The 18,755-nt window shown below is 48.1% G+C and overlaps 1 protein-coding gene across 1 annotated transcript; it reads right to left on the bottom strand.

Moving 5' to 3' along the window:
• Nucleotides 1-13,996: 13,996 nt before the first annotated feature.
• Nucleotides 13,997-17,566, bottom strand: LOC136453339 (protein SOSEKI 1-like). The gene is made up of 6 exons (XM_066453908.1): nucleotides 16,995-17,566; nucleotides 16,803-16,872; nucleotides 16,422-16,570; nucleotides 15,678-16,272; nucleotides 15,412-15,531; nucleotides 13,997-14,425 (listed from the first exon to the last, which is right to left on the bottom strand). Exons 1-6 carry the CDS (start codon nucleotides 17,143-17,145, stop codon nucleotides 14,224-14,226), a joined length of 1,287 nt encoding a protein of 428 aa, XP_066310005.1. The 5' UTR covers nucleotides 17,146-17,566; the 3' UTR covers nucleotides 13,997-14,223.
• Between the last annotated feature and the right edge of the window lie 1,189 nt (nucleotides 17,567-18,755).

The raw sequence follows: 18,755 nt of genomic DNA, 5'->3' as shown, positions 1-18,755 counted from the left end.
CTTCGCTATCGCCTTGGCCGGTGGGACCTCCCCTTCCTTCAATTCGCCGTGACCACAACACTATAATCAAATTCGTCGCATCCTCGGCTCCGCTGGGTAGCTGGCCGTGCAACCGTCCCCACCTCGCTGCGCATACCACCACACAGAGCCTCAATTTGAAATCGCCGCTCCGCCGGGTCCATAAGATCAGGGTGGCCTACGCCGTCGACAAGCCGCGTAACCAAGGCATACCATTTCAATTCATTGCACTACTAGCCTCTCCTCTAGTTGTTTATCACCCTGCTCACCATGGTTGAGGCTCTACCGCCGTAGAGCATTCCCTGACGCGGCCGTGCCATTGCTGTGCGTCGCCGCACCTCCCGAGCGCACGTGGCCAGTTCGGTTCGGGCCATCTTTGGACGAACCACGGCATCGTAGGGATCCTCGGTGAGTCGCTGGAGCTCACTAGCTACCTATTTTGCCCTGGCCTTGCTGATGTTAACCGAAACGGCACCGTCACAACTGTAGGACCTCCGTCATCGTGGTCGGACCGCGCTACTGCAGCTTGGCTCGTGTTTTCTTCTCCCGGCACTTCACGTTCGCTCCTAGGTAAGGGTCGGCTCGGTTGTTGGGGTGGGGAAGGCCTGATGTGGCTGGCGTAGGCCGCCGGTGCCAGCGCCGCCGCGCCAGAGCGCGCACGCGGGTGTCGGGTGTAAGACAAATGGACCCTAGGCCCATTTACTTTAGATTTTAGTGTTTAATGACCAACACAATCAAATTGGACTAATGAATTTGCAAGTGATTGTTTTGTAGTTCAATAGGATGCAAGATGTGACTTGAACAAAGGCGACGTGATGATCCGATGATCAACACCTCAAAGAAGACCTTAGGAGCACAAGAGAAGACCTAAGATATCAAGCAAAGTCCAAGCACGAAGATAGGAACCAAGCCGCACGCAAGATCACGAAGAAACAAGCTCACAAAGGTGACCGAACGCTGGAGAAAAGCGACCGGACGCTCTGATCAGGAGGCTCGGTAACAGCAGCAGCGACCAGACGCTGGACCGGACGCTGGCGGCAAACTGACCGAATGCAGGACAACAGCGTCCGATCGAGTACAAAGAGGTTCCAGAGCAGCGAATTTGCGACCAGACGCGTCCGGTGGCATGTGACCGGACGCTGGCAGCGTCGATCAGTGGATCACGGCTCCAACGGTCGGGACAACCGGATGCGTCCGGTCAGGACGTGATCAGCGTCCAGTCAGTAGCAAAAAAGTAGGATTTCATCCCAATGGCTACTTTCTCATTAGGGCTTATAAATACAACCCCAACCGGCCAAATGAGGTGTGTGGAGCTGAGGAAACATACTAAGGGTGTTAATACACCATTTTAGTGATCTTCACTTGCATAGTGCTTAGTGTTTTATTAGGTGATTAGCGTATGTGCTTTACGAAGTACTTAGGTTGATTAGACCACCGCTTATGTGCTTGCTCTAGGTTTAGGCCTAGTGTTTAGTGAGGTTTGCATACCTCTTACCACTCGGTGCTTGCGCGCACCATTGTTGTACATCGGAGGGGCTTATAGTCTTACGAGATCACACCAACCGCGTTTGTGGTATGGCCGCCACCGTGTACCGGAGGGAACAAGGCCCGCAGCGTTTCGGCCGAAAGCTTGATAGTGAAGACGACGGGGAGCATCCGGGAGAGGCTTGCCGGAAGGCACGTCGGAGACCCACTTGCGCGTGGGAAAAGCCCGAGGCTATCGACGGAGTTACCCGGCTGGGAGCTTGGCCCTTGCAAGGGATTCCTTGTGAGAGGCTCTAACGAGGACTAGGAGAAAGCTTGCGCGCTTCTCGATACCTCGGTAAAAATACCTGAGTCATCGATGAGAGTTTGCATATCTCTACCTTGCTCTTTAGCTTCCGCATTTACACTGATTGCATTACTCTTTTTGCGGTAGAGATAGCAATACATTAGCAAAATCGTAGTTTCATATTTAGATAGTTTGTCTTTTGCATAGGTTTTGCTAAGGTCAGAAAAAGAGGTCATAGTTTAGAGTTAGAATTTTAAGTTGCTTAATTCATCCCCCTCTTAGGCATCACGGTCCCCTTCATCGGGGATATCGCTGATGTAAAGATAGATATTCTGAGGGCGTAGCTGTAAAACCGTAGACTATAGGAATAATGCCTTAGAGCTCGCAGGGAATACAGAGAAGTACGTGGGCATTCCTGCATTTTGCCGTCACACACGGATCCTTCCCTCTGCGGGCCGTCGTCTGGCTGGGCCGCGCCCGCGCATGGGCCACGCCGCGCTGACGCGCATGTCGCGCCGTTGTGGGCCGAGCCGCGCATGTTGGGCCGCGGGTTAGAAATTGTTTTCTTCAATTTCCAGTAAAGTAGAATTGCTTATTCAATTTAGTTTTCAAGCTGAACTTTGATAATTTATAGTAAATTGTGTAGTGGTCCAAAAATAGTGAGATTAATTTTGTTAGGTTTGAAAAAATACCATCCACTTGTTAGTACAGTTAGACTGCAGATAGCTGTGGCAAGTATTGGGTCATAAATTCAAAAACTAGAGAGCCAATATTATGTAGATTAATATTTGTAGGAATATTTGTGGACAATTGGTGATGGTTATAGACATAAAAATTTTACAGTAGGTTCCCTAGGTCATTATGTACTTGCTGTAAATTTTGTAGCCTTAGAATAAGTTGTTAGATAGAGTAGCTATTACCCTTGCTTTATCGTATATAGCGTAAAATTAGCGTTAGGGGTAAGAACACCTGTAGTTGCTATAGTAGTAACGAATGTCATATTTCAAACTTAGCGGTAACAATAGATAGCTTAGCACCATGGTCAATATCACTAGCTTAGTAGTTAAATCGATGTACTTTTATTTTAAGAGTTGCTGTTGTCATATCATTAAGCATGGCATCGTCATTTCATATAGATCGCGAGTTGGTAGAATTCGTGCCCATCGATGAACAGGAGTACGACGAGGTGATTGAGGAGTACGAGGAGGAGATCCTTGTATAGGAGGGAGCCCCGGAGCCTACTGGTGCTGACCTTGCTGACCTGTCGTCTGCCCGAGGCAAGCCCTAGTGCATAACCCCTATTTTAAATGATCACTAAATATATATCTATGATGTGCATTTAAGTTACAGACATTTTATAGAAACTACATGTATAAATATATCTACCCATGAGTCCTACTAGTACAGGTCGAGTAGCTGCTATGCTCAGGATATCGATAGCGTGAGTAACCTGCCGTTACTCGTAAATAAGTAATAAAATATGATCACTCATGATAAAATGGTAAAGGTAACTGGTGATCGGGCAGGGATATGGTTTGAGAATTGGTGGGTGTAAGGGCTTGTGTCCTGCGGCCAATAGGGCATAGCTCGATTACACTTTTTTCTTGTCTGTGTCGATTAAGGACCGGTCGTTGCATATGACTCTAGGCAAGTCATTGATTTATTATCCCGACCGCATACTTTGGTATGGGCGCAGAAAAACTTGTTGCTCTCTTGTCATGGATCCGGCCCTTTCTGGATCGACTGATTGGAGGCGGAGATGGTGGAGGTCCTTGCACCGCACTGAGTCTAGGACTCGGGAGTGGGGGCTGGGAGTCCTAGTTTGGATGGGGACCTATACACCTAGGACTGGAGAGTGATGGGTTAGTCTTGCTTATTCCTAGGGTACAAGCGGGGCATGTATTTTTGGGGCACCCAGCTGGGCACATTGATTCGCGAACCGCTAGAAAATCCGATACGACTTGTCTATGGTTTAGCACCGTAGTAAGAACTGAAAGTTGAAAGGAGAAGAAATAGAACTGATTGCTCAACCCTTGCTTGAAAGTAGAACAAGTGCTTATATAGATTGGCCACTGTTCACCTAAATGACCGTTTAGCCCATTTAAACACCGTGTAAACGCTACATGGTGGTGCACCATTTCCGTTTAATCACCCGTTTACCCCGTTTAATTGGTCGTTTAGCCCGTTTAATTGGACGTTTTGCCCGAATAATGGCTAAACGATAGGTGACCGACTGTTTACCGTTTAGTGTTTAGGAAAACACTGAGATTGGCTAGATGATAACATAATACGGCTAATAATATTACATAAATAAGGACTCAATATTAGTATTGTTTTCTGCCAAAAAGAAACCAGTAAACCATAAAGCTTATCATATTTCTTGGAGTCGGGAAATTATTTCCCCTAGTCGGATAAGTCTTGCGAGTACATTGTGTACTCAGGGTTTATTTACCCCTGTGGCAGGTGATGCATGAGAAGTACCTTGTGTGGAGGATTCTTTTGGTGGGCTCAAACGGATCCTCGTCCCTATCGTTAGATGTATATTTTTAAATTCCGTTGTTTATCATTCCGCACTCTGATATTTGGTATTGTAATAATGTACTTTTTAAGAAACTCTGATGTATGAAATGGACAAGTATTATAACTCATTCTCATTATTGGATTCTTAGAAAAAATGTGGATCTTTCGGGTTCTCCCTTGGGGTGTGCCCGACGGATACCGCCCACTGTAGCTTGCTTTTGGGGTGCTTAGTGTCTGGTGGAAGACGAGCGCCTCCGTAAGTGTGCTATTTCGGACAATTCTGCCATAGTTGGTACCAGAGCCAATAATGGTCATGGGTTTCATCACTCTTTTTCAAAACTAAAAATTTGACCAACAAAAGCTTTGCGAAAAGTAGGATACGATTAAGTTAAGTTAAATAAGTATAAGCCCTAGCAATATGATCTATCTAGGATAGCGACACTGGCTTTATCTAATCAATTTTCTGTAGGTACACTAACTTATGTTGCGTAAGAAAGCGCTTCGTATACGGGAAGTGAGGGTGCGATGTGCCGAAAAGTTTTACGAATGCCGCTATATTCTAGCTTGAGTGAGCGCATAGGCCGAAGCATGCATCATGATAATAGCATCTTACTTCAACTGAAATCCCTCTTTACATATAATTGAATTAGTAAATTGATAGGACTAACTCACGGAATGCTTTAATAAATGTGCTGTCATTTATCTAATCCCTTGATTCTGATCGAGAGTGTGTTTTAATGGATGGTTTATATCTCTTATAGATGAGTCTAAGGTTTAGATATGGGAGCACTAGTGCTGGGGCGGCTCACGGTCTTGGTGAGGGCCACGGCGAGAGTGGCCGGGCCCATGAGCCCAACGGGGAGAGCCATGGGGCTCCACTTTTGGCTCCTCCTCCGCCACCGCCGCCTCTGATGACCAATGCCAACATGATGGCGGAGCTATTGGTTGCTCGCCGAGAGTTAGCCCATACCATGGACATAATGGCACAAGCTATCGCGGGTCTCGCCCGTGGAGGCCCTGGGGGCAACGGTGGGAACGGGGGTGGTGCCCGCCATCCTGAGGGACCGTCCTCTTACCAGGACTTCCTCAAGACTCACCCACCCACCTTCACCCCGTCTGATGAGCCCTTGGATGCGGAGCACTAGCTTCGCATTATGCAGCAAAAGTTTCTGCTGCTCGACGTGTCTGACAAGCAGAGGGTGCGCTTTGCAGTGCAACAACTTTTGGGTTCTGCAAGCGCATGGTGGGACACCTTCCATGCCATGGAGCAGCTTGATCATCTAGCAACCTGGCAGGAGTTCACCACCGCTTTCCAAGAGTTCTTTATCCCTGCTGGTGTCATCAACCGGAAGGTGACTGAGTTCCTGGAGCTGCACTAGGGGAGCATGATAGTGATGGGTTATGTGAATAAGTTCAATCACTTGGCTCAGTATGTTGGCATCCATGTGGACTCTGATGACAAGAAGAAGGACCACTTCTTTCGTGGTCTCGCTCCCATCCTTCAAGAGAAGCTATACACGGTGAACTATTAGACCTTTGGGGCACTGATAAACGCTGCCATTATCATGGAGGGTTTTCAGCGAGAGTCTTAGGCCGAGTGGAAGAGGAAACGGGTGGTAGCTGGATCCTCTAGCCACCCTCACACACAGAAGATATAGGTTGTCCGACGGGGGCCCTATCAATCATCAGGCGGGCCTTTATTCTGGCAGCCCCCGTAGACTTCGCAAACTTCCTCTACACAATACCGTGCACCCCCATAACAGGTGCAGCCCCATCAGTCTCAGGGACAGCAGGTCCCACCTCGTTAGGGGTTTGGGAACAAGCCAGGTGCTTGCTTCAAGTGTGGCAAAGATGGCCACTATGCCTGAGCTTGTCCCCAGAACCAGCCAGCTCAGCCCGCTCAACCATTAGCGAACTCTAGGCTTGTCAAGAGGACCATAATCAAGAAGAAAGTGCCCAGCAAATCCGGCCAAGTGCATTTCACAGATGCTGAGTAGATTTTGCAGCAGAAGCCGGTGATGGCTAGTATGTTTACCATCGACTCCCATCCAGCTTTGGTGTTGTTCGATTCTGGTACATCACATTCCTTTATGATCATGGGGTTTGTAGAGCGGCACAACTTACCACTTATGGCTATACCGTATGCCTATAAGATCCATACTGCGAGTTCACAATTGTTCATCAATACCTGCACGGATACAGTAAGTTTGGTATTAGCCACCCACACTTACCGCCGATAGTTCATGGTCATGCCTGGGCAAGGCATTGATGCTATTCTTGGAATGAACTGATTGCGGGTGTATGAGGTAGTATTGGATATGAAGAGGAGAAGTGTGGAGTTATGGCTTCCTTATTCTGAGGATAGGATGTCTTTTATTGTACCCTCAGATCTAGTCTTGCCTATTGCTGCCTATGCTAAAGCCTCTCCTGATCTTACCTTCATTCTGGTAGTATATGAGTTCTCAGATGTTTTTCCCGAAGATCTTCCTGGGTTGCCACCGGACCGAGAGGTAGAATTCTCCATTGAGCTTGAGCCTGGTACTGCCCCTATCTCCAGATGCCCATACCACATGGCTCCAAGGGAACTAACTGAAATGAAGAAGCAGCTGAAAGAGTTGATGGACAAGGGTTTCATCCGTCCTAGTTCTTCACCATGGGGTTGCCCGACTATTTTCGTGAAGAAGAAGGATGATACTTTGCGGATGTGTGTGAATTATCGCCCTCTTAATGCGGTAACAGTTAAGAACAAGTATCCTTTGCCCCACATAAACACTTTGTTCGATCAGCTAGTTGGCGCCAAGGTGTTCATGAAGATTGACCTCCGATCAGGCTATCATCAGATCAAGATCAGGCCACATGATATACCAAAGGCAACTTTCTCTAGTAGATATAGACTATATGAGTACCTAGTGATGTCTTTTGGTCTTACCAATGCTCCTGCCTTCTTCATGTACCTGATAAATTCAGTTTTTATGCCAGAGCTGGATAAGTTTGTGGTAGTTTTCATTGATGACATCCTGATCTATTCTAAGAATGATGAAGAGCATGCCCGACACCTTCGGATAGTACTAACTCGACTAAGGGAGCACAAGCTATATGCTAAATTCAGCAAGTGCGAATTTTGGTTAGATCGAGTGCAGTTTTTGGGTCATGTGTTGACACCGGAAGGCGTTTCTATAGATCCTAGCAAGGTGCAAGATGTATTGGATTGGAAGTCTCCCAAGTCTGTGCATTAGATTTGTCAGTTCCTTGGTCTGGCTAGAAACTATCGGTGTTTCATTCCTGATTTCTCCAAGATAGCCCAGCCAATGACCAAGCTGCTCCAAAAAGAAGCTAAGTTTGACTGGAGCCCAGCCTATGAAGAAGCTTTCCAAACTCTTAAGACATTCCTAACCACTGCTCATGTGTTGGCCCAACCAGATATTAATAGGCCCTTTGATGTATACTGTGATGCCTCGAAGACGGGGTTGGGGTGTGTGCTTATGCATGATGGGCGTGTGATAGCTTATGCTTCGCGCCAACTGAAAAAGCATGAGGTGAATTATCTCACCCATGACTTAGAGCTAGCTGCTGTGGTCCACGCTCTGAAGATTTGGAGGCACGATCCGTTGGACAACAAAGTGCATATCTTTATAGATCACAAGAGCCTCAAGTATATTTTCACCCAGTCTGAGCTGAACATGAGGCAATGGAGATGGTTAGAATTGATAAAGGATTATAACTTAGAAGTCCATTATCACCCAGAAAAGGCCAATGTAGTGGCCGATGCTTTGAGCTGAAAGTCACATCAGGTTGAGGAAACAACTTTGTCTCTCGACCATGCTGAAGTGTTGGCTCATGTTGCATTGACCTCAGAATTGTTGGAGCAGATTATTCAGGAGCAAAAGGAAGACCGCGAAGAGATTCCTCACATCAGGAAGTTGATGGCTGAAGGGCGTGGCCCTCACTTTAGTGTTGATGAACATGGAGTGGTGAGATATAAGGATAGACTGGTGGTTCCATCCAATGAAGAGCTGAAAAGAAAGATTTTGAATGAAGCTCATCATTCAAAACTGTCTATTCATCCTGGCAGTAACAAGATGTATCATGATCTGCGGCACTTGTACTGGTGTTCTAACATGAAGCAGGATATCACCTGGCACGTCATGGAGTATGACACTTGTGGTAGGGTTAAAGCAGATCATATGCATACCCAGGATATTTGTAGCCCTTGCCCATTCCTGTTTGTAAATGGGAGGATATTTCTATGGATTTCATTATAGGTTTACCCCGCACCTCCACGGGCTTCGATTCTATTTGGGTCATTGTGGACCATTTCACCAAGTCTGCTCATTTTTTCTCGGTGGACACTAGATATACAACTAAGAAGTATGTTGAGATATATTTTGATCAGATTGTGACCCTTCATGGAGTTCCCCTGACTATCGTCTCTGATAGAGGGTCAATCTTTGCCTCTTATTTTTGGGAGCAACTGCAGCACTGTCTGGGGACTCATATTCTTAGAAGCTCAGCATACCACCCACAAACTGATGGTCAAACTAAAAGGGTGAACCAGGTGCTCGAGGATATGTTCAGGGCCTATGCCATCTCTTTTCCTGAGAAGTGGGATAAGTGCTTGAAGTTAGCTAAATTTTCTTACAATAACGGCTACCAAGAGAGCATCCGCATGGCACCATTTGAGGCTCAATACGGGCAGAAGTGTAGAACGCCACTGAACTGGGTTGAAGTGGGGGACCGTGGATACTTTGGGTCTAATTTCATAAAAGAGGCTCGAGATAAAGTAAACATTATTCGAAGCCACTTGAAGGCAGCTCAAAGCCGACAAAAGTCTTACGCAGACAAGCGAAGGAGGCCTTTGGAGTTTGTAGCTAGGGACTATGTGTACCTCAAGGTGTCTCCTATGAGAGAGGTGCATCGGTTTGGTGTCCATGGCAAGCTAGCCCCTTGGTATGTGGGCCCATACCAGGTGTTGCAACCGTGTGGCCCCCATTGCTTATCGTCTCTAGCTTCCTGATATTTTATCTACGGTACATAATGTGTTTCATGTATCGTAATTGAAGAAATGTCTACATGCTCCCGAAGAAGCTATGGAAATTGAAGAGCTTCCCCTCCAGCCAGATTTAACTTATGTGAAGCATCCTATAAAAATCCTGGATGAGAAAGAAAGAGTGACCAGAAACAGAGTGGTAAAATTCTACAAGGTGTAGTGGCAAAACCATTCAGAGGATGAAGCCACCTAGGAACAAGAGAGTTACCTATTGCAGCAATACCCCCACCTTCTCGCCGGCTCTGATAGTTAGTTGCTGCGCCAAAATGTATTCCCTACCTCTTTCTCACACTAGGCACATGAAATCTCGGGTCGAGATTTTGTTTTAGGGGGGTAGATTTGTAACACCCTCGATGTTACATTGTACTGTTTTTGCTAAAACACTGCATGAGCATCATACTTGTCTGTGGATGTGTGTAATATAGTAATGTACATAGCTTGGAGTCGTTCGTCGGAAACACGAAACAAATGTTATAATTTATGCCACCCATCGCCGTGCCCAGCACTGGTCCCGTTGACTCGCCACGGTTGCACGCGCATGGGACGACCGCCTGCTCCACCATCGCTTCGGCGTCATGTTGCACTAGTGCTTCCTTTGTCCAGCGTCGTCCGTTGTGCCACGTCACCGAGCTTTGTCATCTTAAGGGTTCGGTCGTGCGGACGACCGCCTAGGCACGCCTCGCTGTTCCCATCATTATGTGCACAAGTACGTTGCGTTGACGACCACGGCTGTGCCAAGCCATGCCGCGCCAGGACCCCCTGTCTTTGCTGTCGCCTTGGCCGACGAGACCCCCCTTCCTTCAATTCGCCGTGACCACAGCACTATAATCAAATTCGTCGCATCCTCGGCTTCGTTGGGTAGCTAGCCACGCAACCGTGCCCACCTCGCTGCGCATATCACCGCACAGAGCCTCAATTTGAAATCGCTATTCCGCCAGGTCCATAAGACCAGGGTGGCCTGCGTCGTCGGCAAGCCGCGTAACCAAGGCAAACCATTTCAATTCATTGCACTACTAGCCTCTCCTCCAGCTGTTTATCACCCTGCTCACCACGGTCGAGGCTCTACCGCCGTAGAGCATTCCCTAACGTGCCCGTGTCATTGCCGTGCATCGCCGCACCTCCCGGGTGCACGTGGCCCGTTCGGTTCGGGCCATCTTCGGATGAACGACCGCATCGTAGGGATCCTCGGTGAGTCACTGGAGCTCACTAGCTACCTATTTTGCCCTGGCCTTGCTGATGTTAACAGGAACGGCACCGCCGCAACTGCAGGACCTCCGCAGCTGTGGTCGGACCGCGCTACTACAGCTTGACTCGCGTTTTCTTCGCCCGACACTTCACGTTCACTCCTAGGTAATGGTCGGCTCGGTGTTGGGGTGGGGAAGGCCTACTGTGGCCGGCGTAGGCCGCCGGTGCCAGCGCCGCCGCGCCGGAGCATGCACGCGGGTGTCGGGGATGTCGCTGATGTAAAGATAGATATTTCGAGGGCGTAGCTGTAATGCCATAGACTATAGGAATAGTGCCTTAGAGCTCGCAGAGAATACAGAGAAGTCCGGGGGGCATTCCTACATTTTTGCCGTCGCACGCGGATCCTTCCCTCCACGGGCCGTTGTCCGGCTGGGCTGCGCCCGCGCGTGGGCCGCGTTGTGCTGACGCGCGCGTCGCGCCATTGTGGGCCGAGCCGCGTGTGTTGGGCCGCAGGTTAGAAATTGTTTTCTTCAATTTTCAGTAAAGTAGAAATGCTTATTCAATTTAGTTTTCAAGCTGAACTTTGATAATTTATAGTAAATTATGTAGTGGTCCAAAAATAGTGAGACTAATTTTGTTAGGTTCGTAAAAATACCATCCACTTAGTAGTATAGTTAGACAACAGTTACCTGTGGTAAGTATTGGGTCATAAATTCAAAAACTAGAGAGCTAATATTATGTTGATTAATATTTGTGGATAATTGGTGATGGCTATAGACATAAATTTTTACAGTAGGTTCCCTAGGTCATTATGTACTTACTGTAAATTTTGCAGCCTTAGAATGAGTTGTTAGATAGAGTAGCTATTACCCTTGCTTTATCGTATATAGCGTAAAATTAGTGTTAGGGATAAGAACACCTGTAGTTGCTATAGTAGTAACGAATGTCATATTTCAAACTTAGTGGTAACAATATATAGCTTAGCACCGTGGTCGGTATGACTAGCTTAGTAGTTAAATCAACGTACTTTTATTTTAAGAGTTGCTGTTGTCATATCATTAAGCATGGCATCATCATTTCACATAGATCGCGAGCTGGTAGAATTCGTGCCCGTCGACGAACAGGAGTACGACGAGGTGATTGAGGAGTACGAGGAGGAGATCCTCGTGCAGGAGGGAGCGTCGGAGCCTGCTGGTGCTGACCTTGCTGACCTGTCGCCTGCCCAAAGCAAGCCCCGGTGCATAACCCCTATTTTAAATGATCACTGAATATATATCTATGATGTGCATTTAAGTTACAGGCATTTTATAGAAACTACATGCATAAATATATCTGCCCATAAATCCTACTAGTATAGGTCGACAGGGCATAGCTTGGTTATACTTTTTTCTGTCTGTTTCGATTAAGGACCGGTCGTTGTATATGACTCTAGGCAAGTCACAGATTTATTGTCCCAAGCGCATACTTGGGTATGGGCGTAGGGAAGACTTGTTGCTCTCTTGTCGCGGATCCGGCTCTTTTCGGACCGACTGATTGAAGGCGGAGATGGTGGAGGTCCTTGGACCGCATTGAGTCTGGGATTCAGGAGTGGGGCTAGGAGTCCAAGTTTGGACGGGGACCTGGACACCCGGGACAAGAGAGTGATGGGTTAGTCCTGCTTGTGCCTGGGGTACAAGTGGGGCGTGTGTTTTCGGGGCACCCAGCTGGGCACATTGATTCGCGAACCGCCAGAAAATCCGGTACGGCTTGTCTGCGATTTAGCACTCTAGTAAGAACTGAAAGTTAAAAGGAGAAGAAATAGAACTGATTGCTCAACCCTTGCTTGAAAGTAGAACATGTGCTTATATAGATTGGCTAGATAATAACTTAATACGACTAATAATAATACATAAATAAGGACTCACTATTAGTATTGCTTTCTGCCAAAAAAAATTAGCAAACCATAAAGCTTATCATATTCCTTGGAGTCGGGAAATTATCCCCCCTAGTCGGATAAGTCTTACGAGTACATTGTGTACCCATGGTTTATTTACCCCTGTTGCAGGTGATGCATAAGAAGTACCTTGTGTGGAGGATTCTTCTGGTAGGCTCAGACGGATCCTCGTCCCTATCGTTAGATGTATATTTTTAAATTTCGCTGTTTATCATTTCGCACTCTGATATTTGGTATTGTAATAATGTACTTTTTAAGAAACTCTGATGTATGAAATGGATAAGTATTGTAACTTGTTCTCATTATTTGATCCTTGGAAAAAATGTGGATCTTTCGGGTTCTTTCTTAGGGTGTGCCCGACGGATACCGCCTGCTGTAGCTTGCTTTCGAGATGGTTAGTGTCTGGTGGAAGACGAGTATCTCCGTAAGTATGCTATTTTGAATGATTCTGCCACAGTGACCCGGCCGCCCGGGCACGAGGGCATCCCTCACACTTCCCCGCTCTGCCTCTTGCCTTCCGCGCGCTGGTTAATTGCCGGCCGCCCTCCCTCTGCCCCTCCCCCATCGTGCTGCCGACGCCGACGTCCACCTGGCCGGGCTCGGTCCTCTCTTCGCGCCCCGCCGACAATTACATGAAGAGTGGCCGGCCGGCCGGCCGTAGCTTGCCTACGTGCTCCGTCACGAATTCACGATTCGTGCCTACATGTCGTCGTAGGCTCGTAGCTGCTACTCCCCCGCACCGTACGCCATGATGGAACCATTGTAGTACTATACACGAATGCACGTAATTGTTCCACGCGCTGTTGGCTTAGCAAAAATAACTGCGCTGCCACACACCACCGTATCTGATGAGTGATGACCGTTACAACTCAAGACAAACACATGGCATGATCCGAAGGACCGGTCGAGTTTATATTTACTTTTTTTTTAGATTACGGAAAAAAGATTCCAGCCTTCACATTCTGCAGTGAATGCTTATGGCTTAAACTTACAAGAAAGGGACTGAGCCCAAGCTTCCGCTAGGCGGGCAAACCTGACAAGTTTCCGCTAATCGGACTAACCTGACAAACACAGGTGACCTTACATTAGAAGGCAACAAATCAAAATGTCCAAAGCTCCACTGAACCCCAACCAGACAAACCTGACAAGTTTCCGCTAATCGGACTAACCTGACAAACACAGGTGACAAAACAAGATGTCCAAAGCTCCACTGAACACCAACCAGACAACACTAAACTCCCAGCTTCAAGAGAAGGCAGATCAAAACACACATGCATTAAACTCCTATCCTCTTGAGATTCTTCCACTCACTGGAGCCAAAAAGTTGTAGCGCCACGCCTTCTAAATGTCTGCATCCCTCTTTCATCGTTCTTTCCTCTTCTTCTTTAGACAGCAGTGACTATTGCCTGATCTAAAAAGTTTATATTTACTTGCACTGGCTACCTGAAAGCTTAGGAACGGTCCAAAGCAGCAAGCACACACTGTTAACCCAAACATCGATGCACAGAGGCGATCAAATACAGAAAGTCATCTATTTTTTATTCACAGATGAGGCAAGCAAAATGTCGAGACAAACAGGTATATATGTACTGCTGCACACTGCCAGAACTAGACAAAATGATCCCAACAACGTCGCTTCATTCGATCCGCACGCACGATGTACATCCCATTCCGCAACATTAGTGTATTGAATTCATTTTGGAGATCAGCTAGAAGAGCAATCAGTTCAGTTGACGAATGGCGATCCCGTCAGGATTCCGTGAGCAGGAAGACGGCGGAGGCTGAGGACGGCCGCTCCGACTCCGAGGAGTAGTGGCCGGCGGTCGGCCAGTTGCGCCTCCTGTCGGTGCTGGGCCGGGCGCTGGTGCTGCTCCTCATCCGCTCCTTGAAGCCCCGGCACGACTGCATGTGCGAGTGCAGCTCCTGCGGCTTGAACTCCTTCCCGCACTGCCTGCGTCCATCCATCCACGTTGTCAAAAAAATGCGTACGTGAGACGGCAGGCATAGCGTATTATTAATACTGCGTGGAGAATCTCTGCTTGACAACCTGTTACTAATTGCAACACACACCAATGCTCAGGGTACTACTCCGTCCCAAAATATTTATCATTTTCGTTTTCCGAGAAACAACTTTGATAAAATATAAATATTTATGGTATATAATTGGTATCATTAGAAAGATTTTTGAATCTAGTTTTTTAATAAATTTATTTAGAGATATAAATGTTGCATGTATTTTCTACAAATCGAGTCAAACTTACGGCACAAAAATCAAAAACGACAAATAATTTGAGACAGAGGAAGTAGAACCGAACAGCACGGCCAAGCAAAATTCAGACACACCAAATTCAGAAATGTACACCAGTAGTCGTTCAGCCTGGTCGACTAGGTGAGCAGGCCTTATCGACTGACCATGTTAAAACCTATAATAATTTGGGACAAATAATTTGGATCAGTGGGGTTCTAACAGATGCAAGTACGGGAAGCTGTTAGCACGTCAGTATCGGCATATGTTCTTGTCACTGGATAATATACTTCCTATACTCCTATATTAAAACCTTAAGAATAATCTACGAATAAATTTGAATGTTTAAAAATGCACCCTCTTTCGTCTTCTACTCGCACGGGATAACTTGACCCTACCTTGTACAAGATCCACGAATGAAACAGTACGGACCTGGCAATTTATCGCCATTATCTAGTCTAGTAAAGAGAATCAGAATCTCTTCCCCTGCTGTCACGGGCAGGCGGAGCTGAACGGAACCGATTGAGCACATGAATGAAACCCGATTGGCCGAATCACAGCGAGACCGAGCGACCAGCATGCAACGGGGTCAGAACTCAGAACCGAACCGAATCGATCAGGTTAACGAGAAATTAAACAAGCACACACAGCCAGTAGTGAACAACAGAAGCATCGCAGGCAGCGGCACTTACGAGCAACGCGGCAGGGTGGCCGGCTTGTTTGCGTCGTGCTTCTTCTCCCCGTCTCGCTTGCGCTGCTGCTTCTCCTTGCCGCCCTTCGGCGGCCTCGCCGCCTTCCGGTTCCGGCTCACGCTGCCACGCACGCACGCACGCACGTACGCGCTTGCAAAAGTTAGCAAAAAGGAACTAACCAAACCAAGCCATCGAATTGGATCGGCCTGCGTGCTGACCGATTCTTGTGTGCCGCGTGACGTGAATATGCGTTTCCAACAACTCACCGTAGGCCGCAGCCTTCCATGCCGGGGCACGTCGGCGTGGGCGGCGGCGGCCAGTCGCCGCCGCCGCCGTCCTGCTGCCGCGCCGCCAGGGGGCGGAGCGCGGCGTCGTCGGCGTCGGCGCGCGCGCACGTCAGCATGTTGTGGAGCGCCCGCGCCACGCGCATCCTCCGCGCCTGCTTCCCCACCGCGTGCGCGTGGCCCCTGACGCCCCCCGCCGCTCCCTCTCCCTGCGGCTGCTCCTCTATCGCCGCAGCCTTGGTATCGGCCTTCTCGGCTGCCGCTTCTCCTTCGTCGTCCTCCTCCTTGTCCTCGTGTTTTTGCCGCTGGTGGTTCTGTGACCGTGACACCTCGATCTTGATCACCACTTGCTCCTGATGCTTTTGCTCGTCGAGGCCCTGCGGCTTCTCGACCTTGAACGGGGCCGTGCTGCGGCGCGCCGACTCGCAGCCTCCGGGCGAGTCCTGGTCCGCAGGCGGCGGCGGCTTCGGGGAGCTCTCGTCGGAGTCCGGCGTCGTCAGTACCACCTCCACGGGGCCGTTCTGATCGTCGTTGCACGGCGTCACGTCTTCCTCTTCCTCCTTGCGTTTCTTCTCGCCTGGTATAAACGACAGCGGGTCGAATTGTTAACCTCAACGAAGAAATGATAACAAAAACCATTCCGCAAAACAAAAAGATTGAATGATGAGAAAACCTAGGCCAGATAGAAACAAAATGGAATGGAAATTCAGGCGTGGATGAGTCCACCTAAGGAAGAAGTCCTTCTTGGCGCTTGGACGCAGGGAGGAGGTGTTCCCCGGACGTCGCAGCCCTTGAGCACGTACTCGTTGTCGGAGACGGGCGTGATGAGGTCGTCGTCCTTCAGGTCCTGCCACACGTACCCGGCCTTGTACTTCCTGGTGATGAGGAATAATGGGAGGATTATGTATATATAAGGAAATTAAATAGACTAGAACCTCTAGTCTAACAGAATAATATCGACATGGATCAAGAAATTAGTAACATTCAATCAATACAGATCGACACAGCCAAAGAAAGAAATGAATGAACTGGCAACCAAAGAAAATCCTCGTCATATTTATAGGAAGGCAGAAATGCTGCACTGCGGTTCATCGATAATCATACTACCTTTTGTAGGACCAGGAGTAATTGTCCGGCATGTCCTTGCCGCGCAGCTCGGAGAGCCACCTCTTGACATCTGAACGAACAAAACGGTTCGGCACGAACGGCAAAGAATAATGAGCGGCATTGATCGACGATCGCACGTAGTAGATGCAAAAATGGATCTGAAAATGGAGGAAGAACGGCCGACGAACGTACCGCGGAGGCGGACGCCGCCGGCGCGGTTGAGGTGGTTGACGCGGAAGAGGTGCGGGTGGTCCGTCCGGCCGCCGCGGCTCAGGAAGTAGACCACGTTGATCCGCCTCACCTCGCCCCCGCCTCCCGCTGCTGCCCCTTTGTGCGAGTCCATGATGCCCCTCCCCCCTTAACCTCTCGGTATCGCTGGCCGGCGGCGGCGACAACGAGAAGGACAATCCGAGGGAACAAGGAGATAGCACCAAAAAATCAAACCTGATGCGTGCCAGCACCTGCGCCCGATCTTTGTCCCCTATTTAAATCGAATCGACCGCTCATGGATTGGAGACGGGGATGCAACCGGAATTCTTATTTTCGCAAGAGGCCAAGGGGGGCGGGCAAAGAGGGAGGCCGGCGCCGCGTGCTGCGTGCATGAGCCGACGCAGAGATTTCTTCACGGGCGGATCCAACAGGCAGCGTCGCGCGTCGCGTGGCTCAAAATGTTGTTGAGGGATTGGAGGGCGTGGCAGAATACTATAGAGGAGGAGGAGAGGGCCCCTGCTGCCCTGCAGCTGCTGCAGGCCCCCCTCTCCCTGCCTAGCGTAGGTTTGAGAATCTAGGGGATTATAATACGACGATGTCTGCGTCTGGAATGGGGCCAATCGCTATTTATACGGACTGCTTCTGGTGATGGGAAGGATCGCCCTTGTTTAGTTCCTCAAAACTTCCAACTTTAATACTATGCAAAAAGAAGATTTCTCATCATATTAAACTTACGGTATATGCATGGAGTACTAAATATAGACGAAATTAAAAAATAATTACATAGTTTGCTTTAACTTTGCAAGACGAATCTTTTGAGCCTAATTAGTCAATATTTGGACAATAATTTACAAATACAAACAAAATACTACAGTGAAAAATCTTTTACTGTGCAAAGTTTGCACCTCCAAAGTTGGCCGAACTAAACACGCCCATCGTTTAAATTCAGTGTGTAAATTCAGGGTGTTCGCATACTGAAAAAATAAATTATACAATCCTCTGGTAATCCACGAGACGAATTTATTAAGCCTAATTAATCTATCATTAGCATGTGTGTTACTGTAGTACCACGTTGTCAAATCATAGACTAATTAGGCTTAAAAGATTCGTCTCGTAAATTAGTCGTAAACTATACAATTAGTTATTTTTTAGTTTATATTTAATACTCTATGTATGTATCAAATATTCGATAGGATAGACAGTAAATTTTAGGAGAGAAACTAAACACGGACTAAAGTGATCTTTTATTTCACTGAGCCAGTAAACGCCAAGCGCAGTGCTACATGGACTCCTACGTGGGACAGGTAATTGCTGGAACGCAATACGGACATGATGATAGATTGAGATTCACGTGGACGGTAACAGTCGAGCTTGAGCTTGTAAAAAATACACCCGCAATTTAAAGCTATCTGGCCAATGCAAGGGCAACAAACGGATTTTTTCTTACGGCACCACTAGCGTCCGGTCGTCCTGTCCGAGGCCCTCGTCCGCATACCCGCGCTGCAGTACTAGCGATCCACGCTCGCGCTCGTAAAAAAAAAAACCCAGCACGCCCCGTCTATGACTGGGTTTCACGATCCCATGCGGGTCCACCCTGCCTAACGCCGCCCGCTGCCAGACCGTGCGAGGGGATCGCTCGTGTCGCCTCCGTTTCTCACGCACGTTGCAACATATACAATACTCAATTTACTTTTAAAATATTAAGATAAAATACGTGCAACATATGTCTGAAGACAAATAAAA

Source organism: Miscanthus floridulus, chromosome 5 (genome assembly GCF_019320115.1).
Source record: "Miscanthus floridulus cultivar M001 chromosome 5, ASM1932011v1, whole genome shotgun sequence".
In the NCBI taxonomy this organism is placed as follows: domain Eukaryota; kingdom Viridiplantae; phylum Streptophyta; class Magnoliopsida; order Poales; family Poaceae; genus Miscanthus; species Miscanthus floridulus.
Note: the sequence above shows the minus strand (reverse complement) of the source record. Positions and strands in the feature narration are given on the sequence as shown.

Excerpts from the sequence above, each read along its gene's own strand:
- LOC136453339 (XM_066453908.1), bottom strand. The coding sequence starts at position 17,145 with ATGGACTCGCACAAAGGGGCAGCAGCGGGAGGCGGGGGCGAGGTGAGG. Across the intron at positions 15,532-15,677 it reads ATGGAAGGCTGCGGCCTACG|CGTGAGCCGGAACCGGAAGG; the intron begins GTGAGTTGTTGG and ends CGTGCGTGGCAG. Across the intron at positions 14,426-15,411 it reads GCCACCCTGCCGCGTTGCTC|GCAGTGCGGGAAGGAGTTCA; the intron begins GTAAGTGCCGCT and ends GGATGGACGCAG.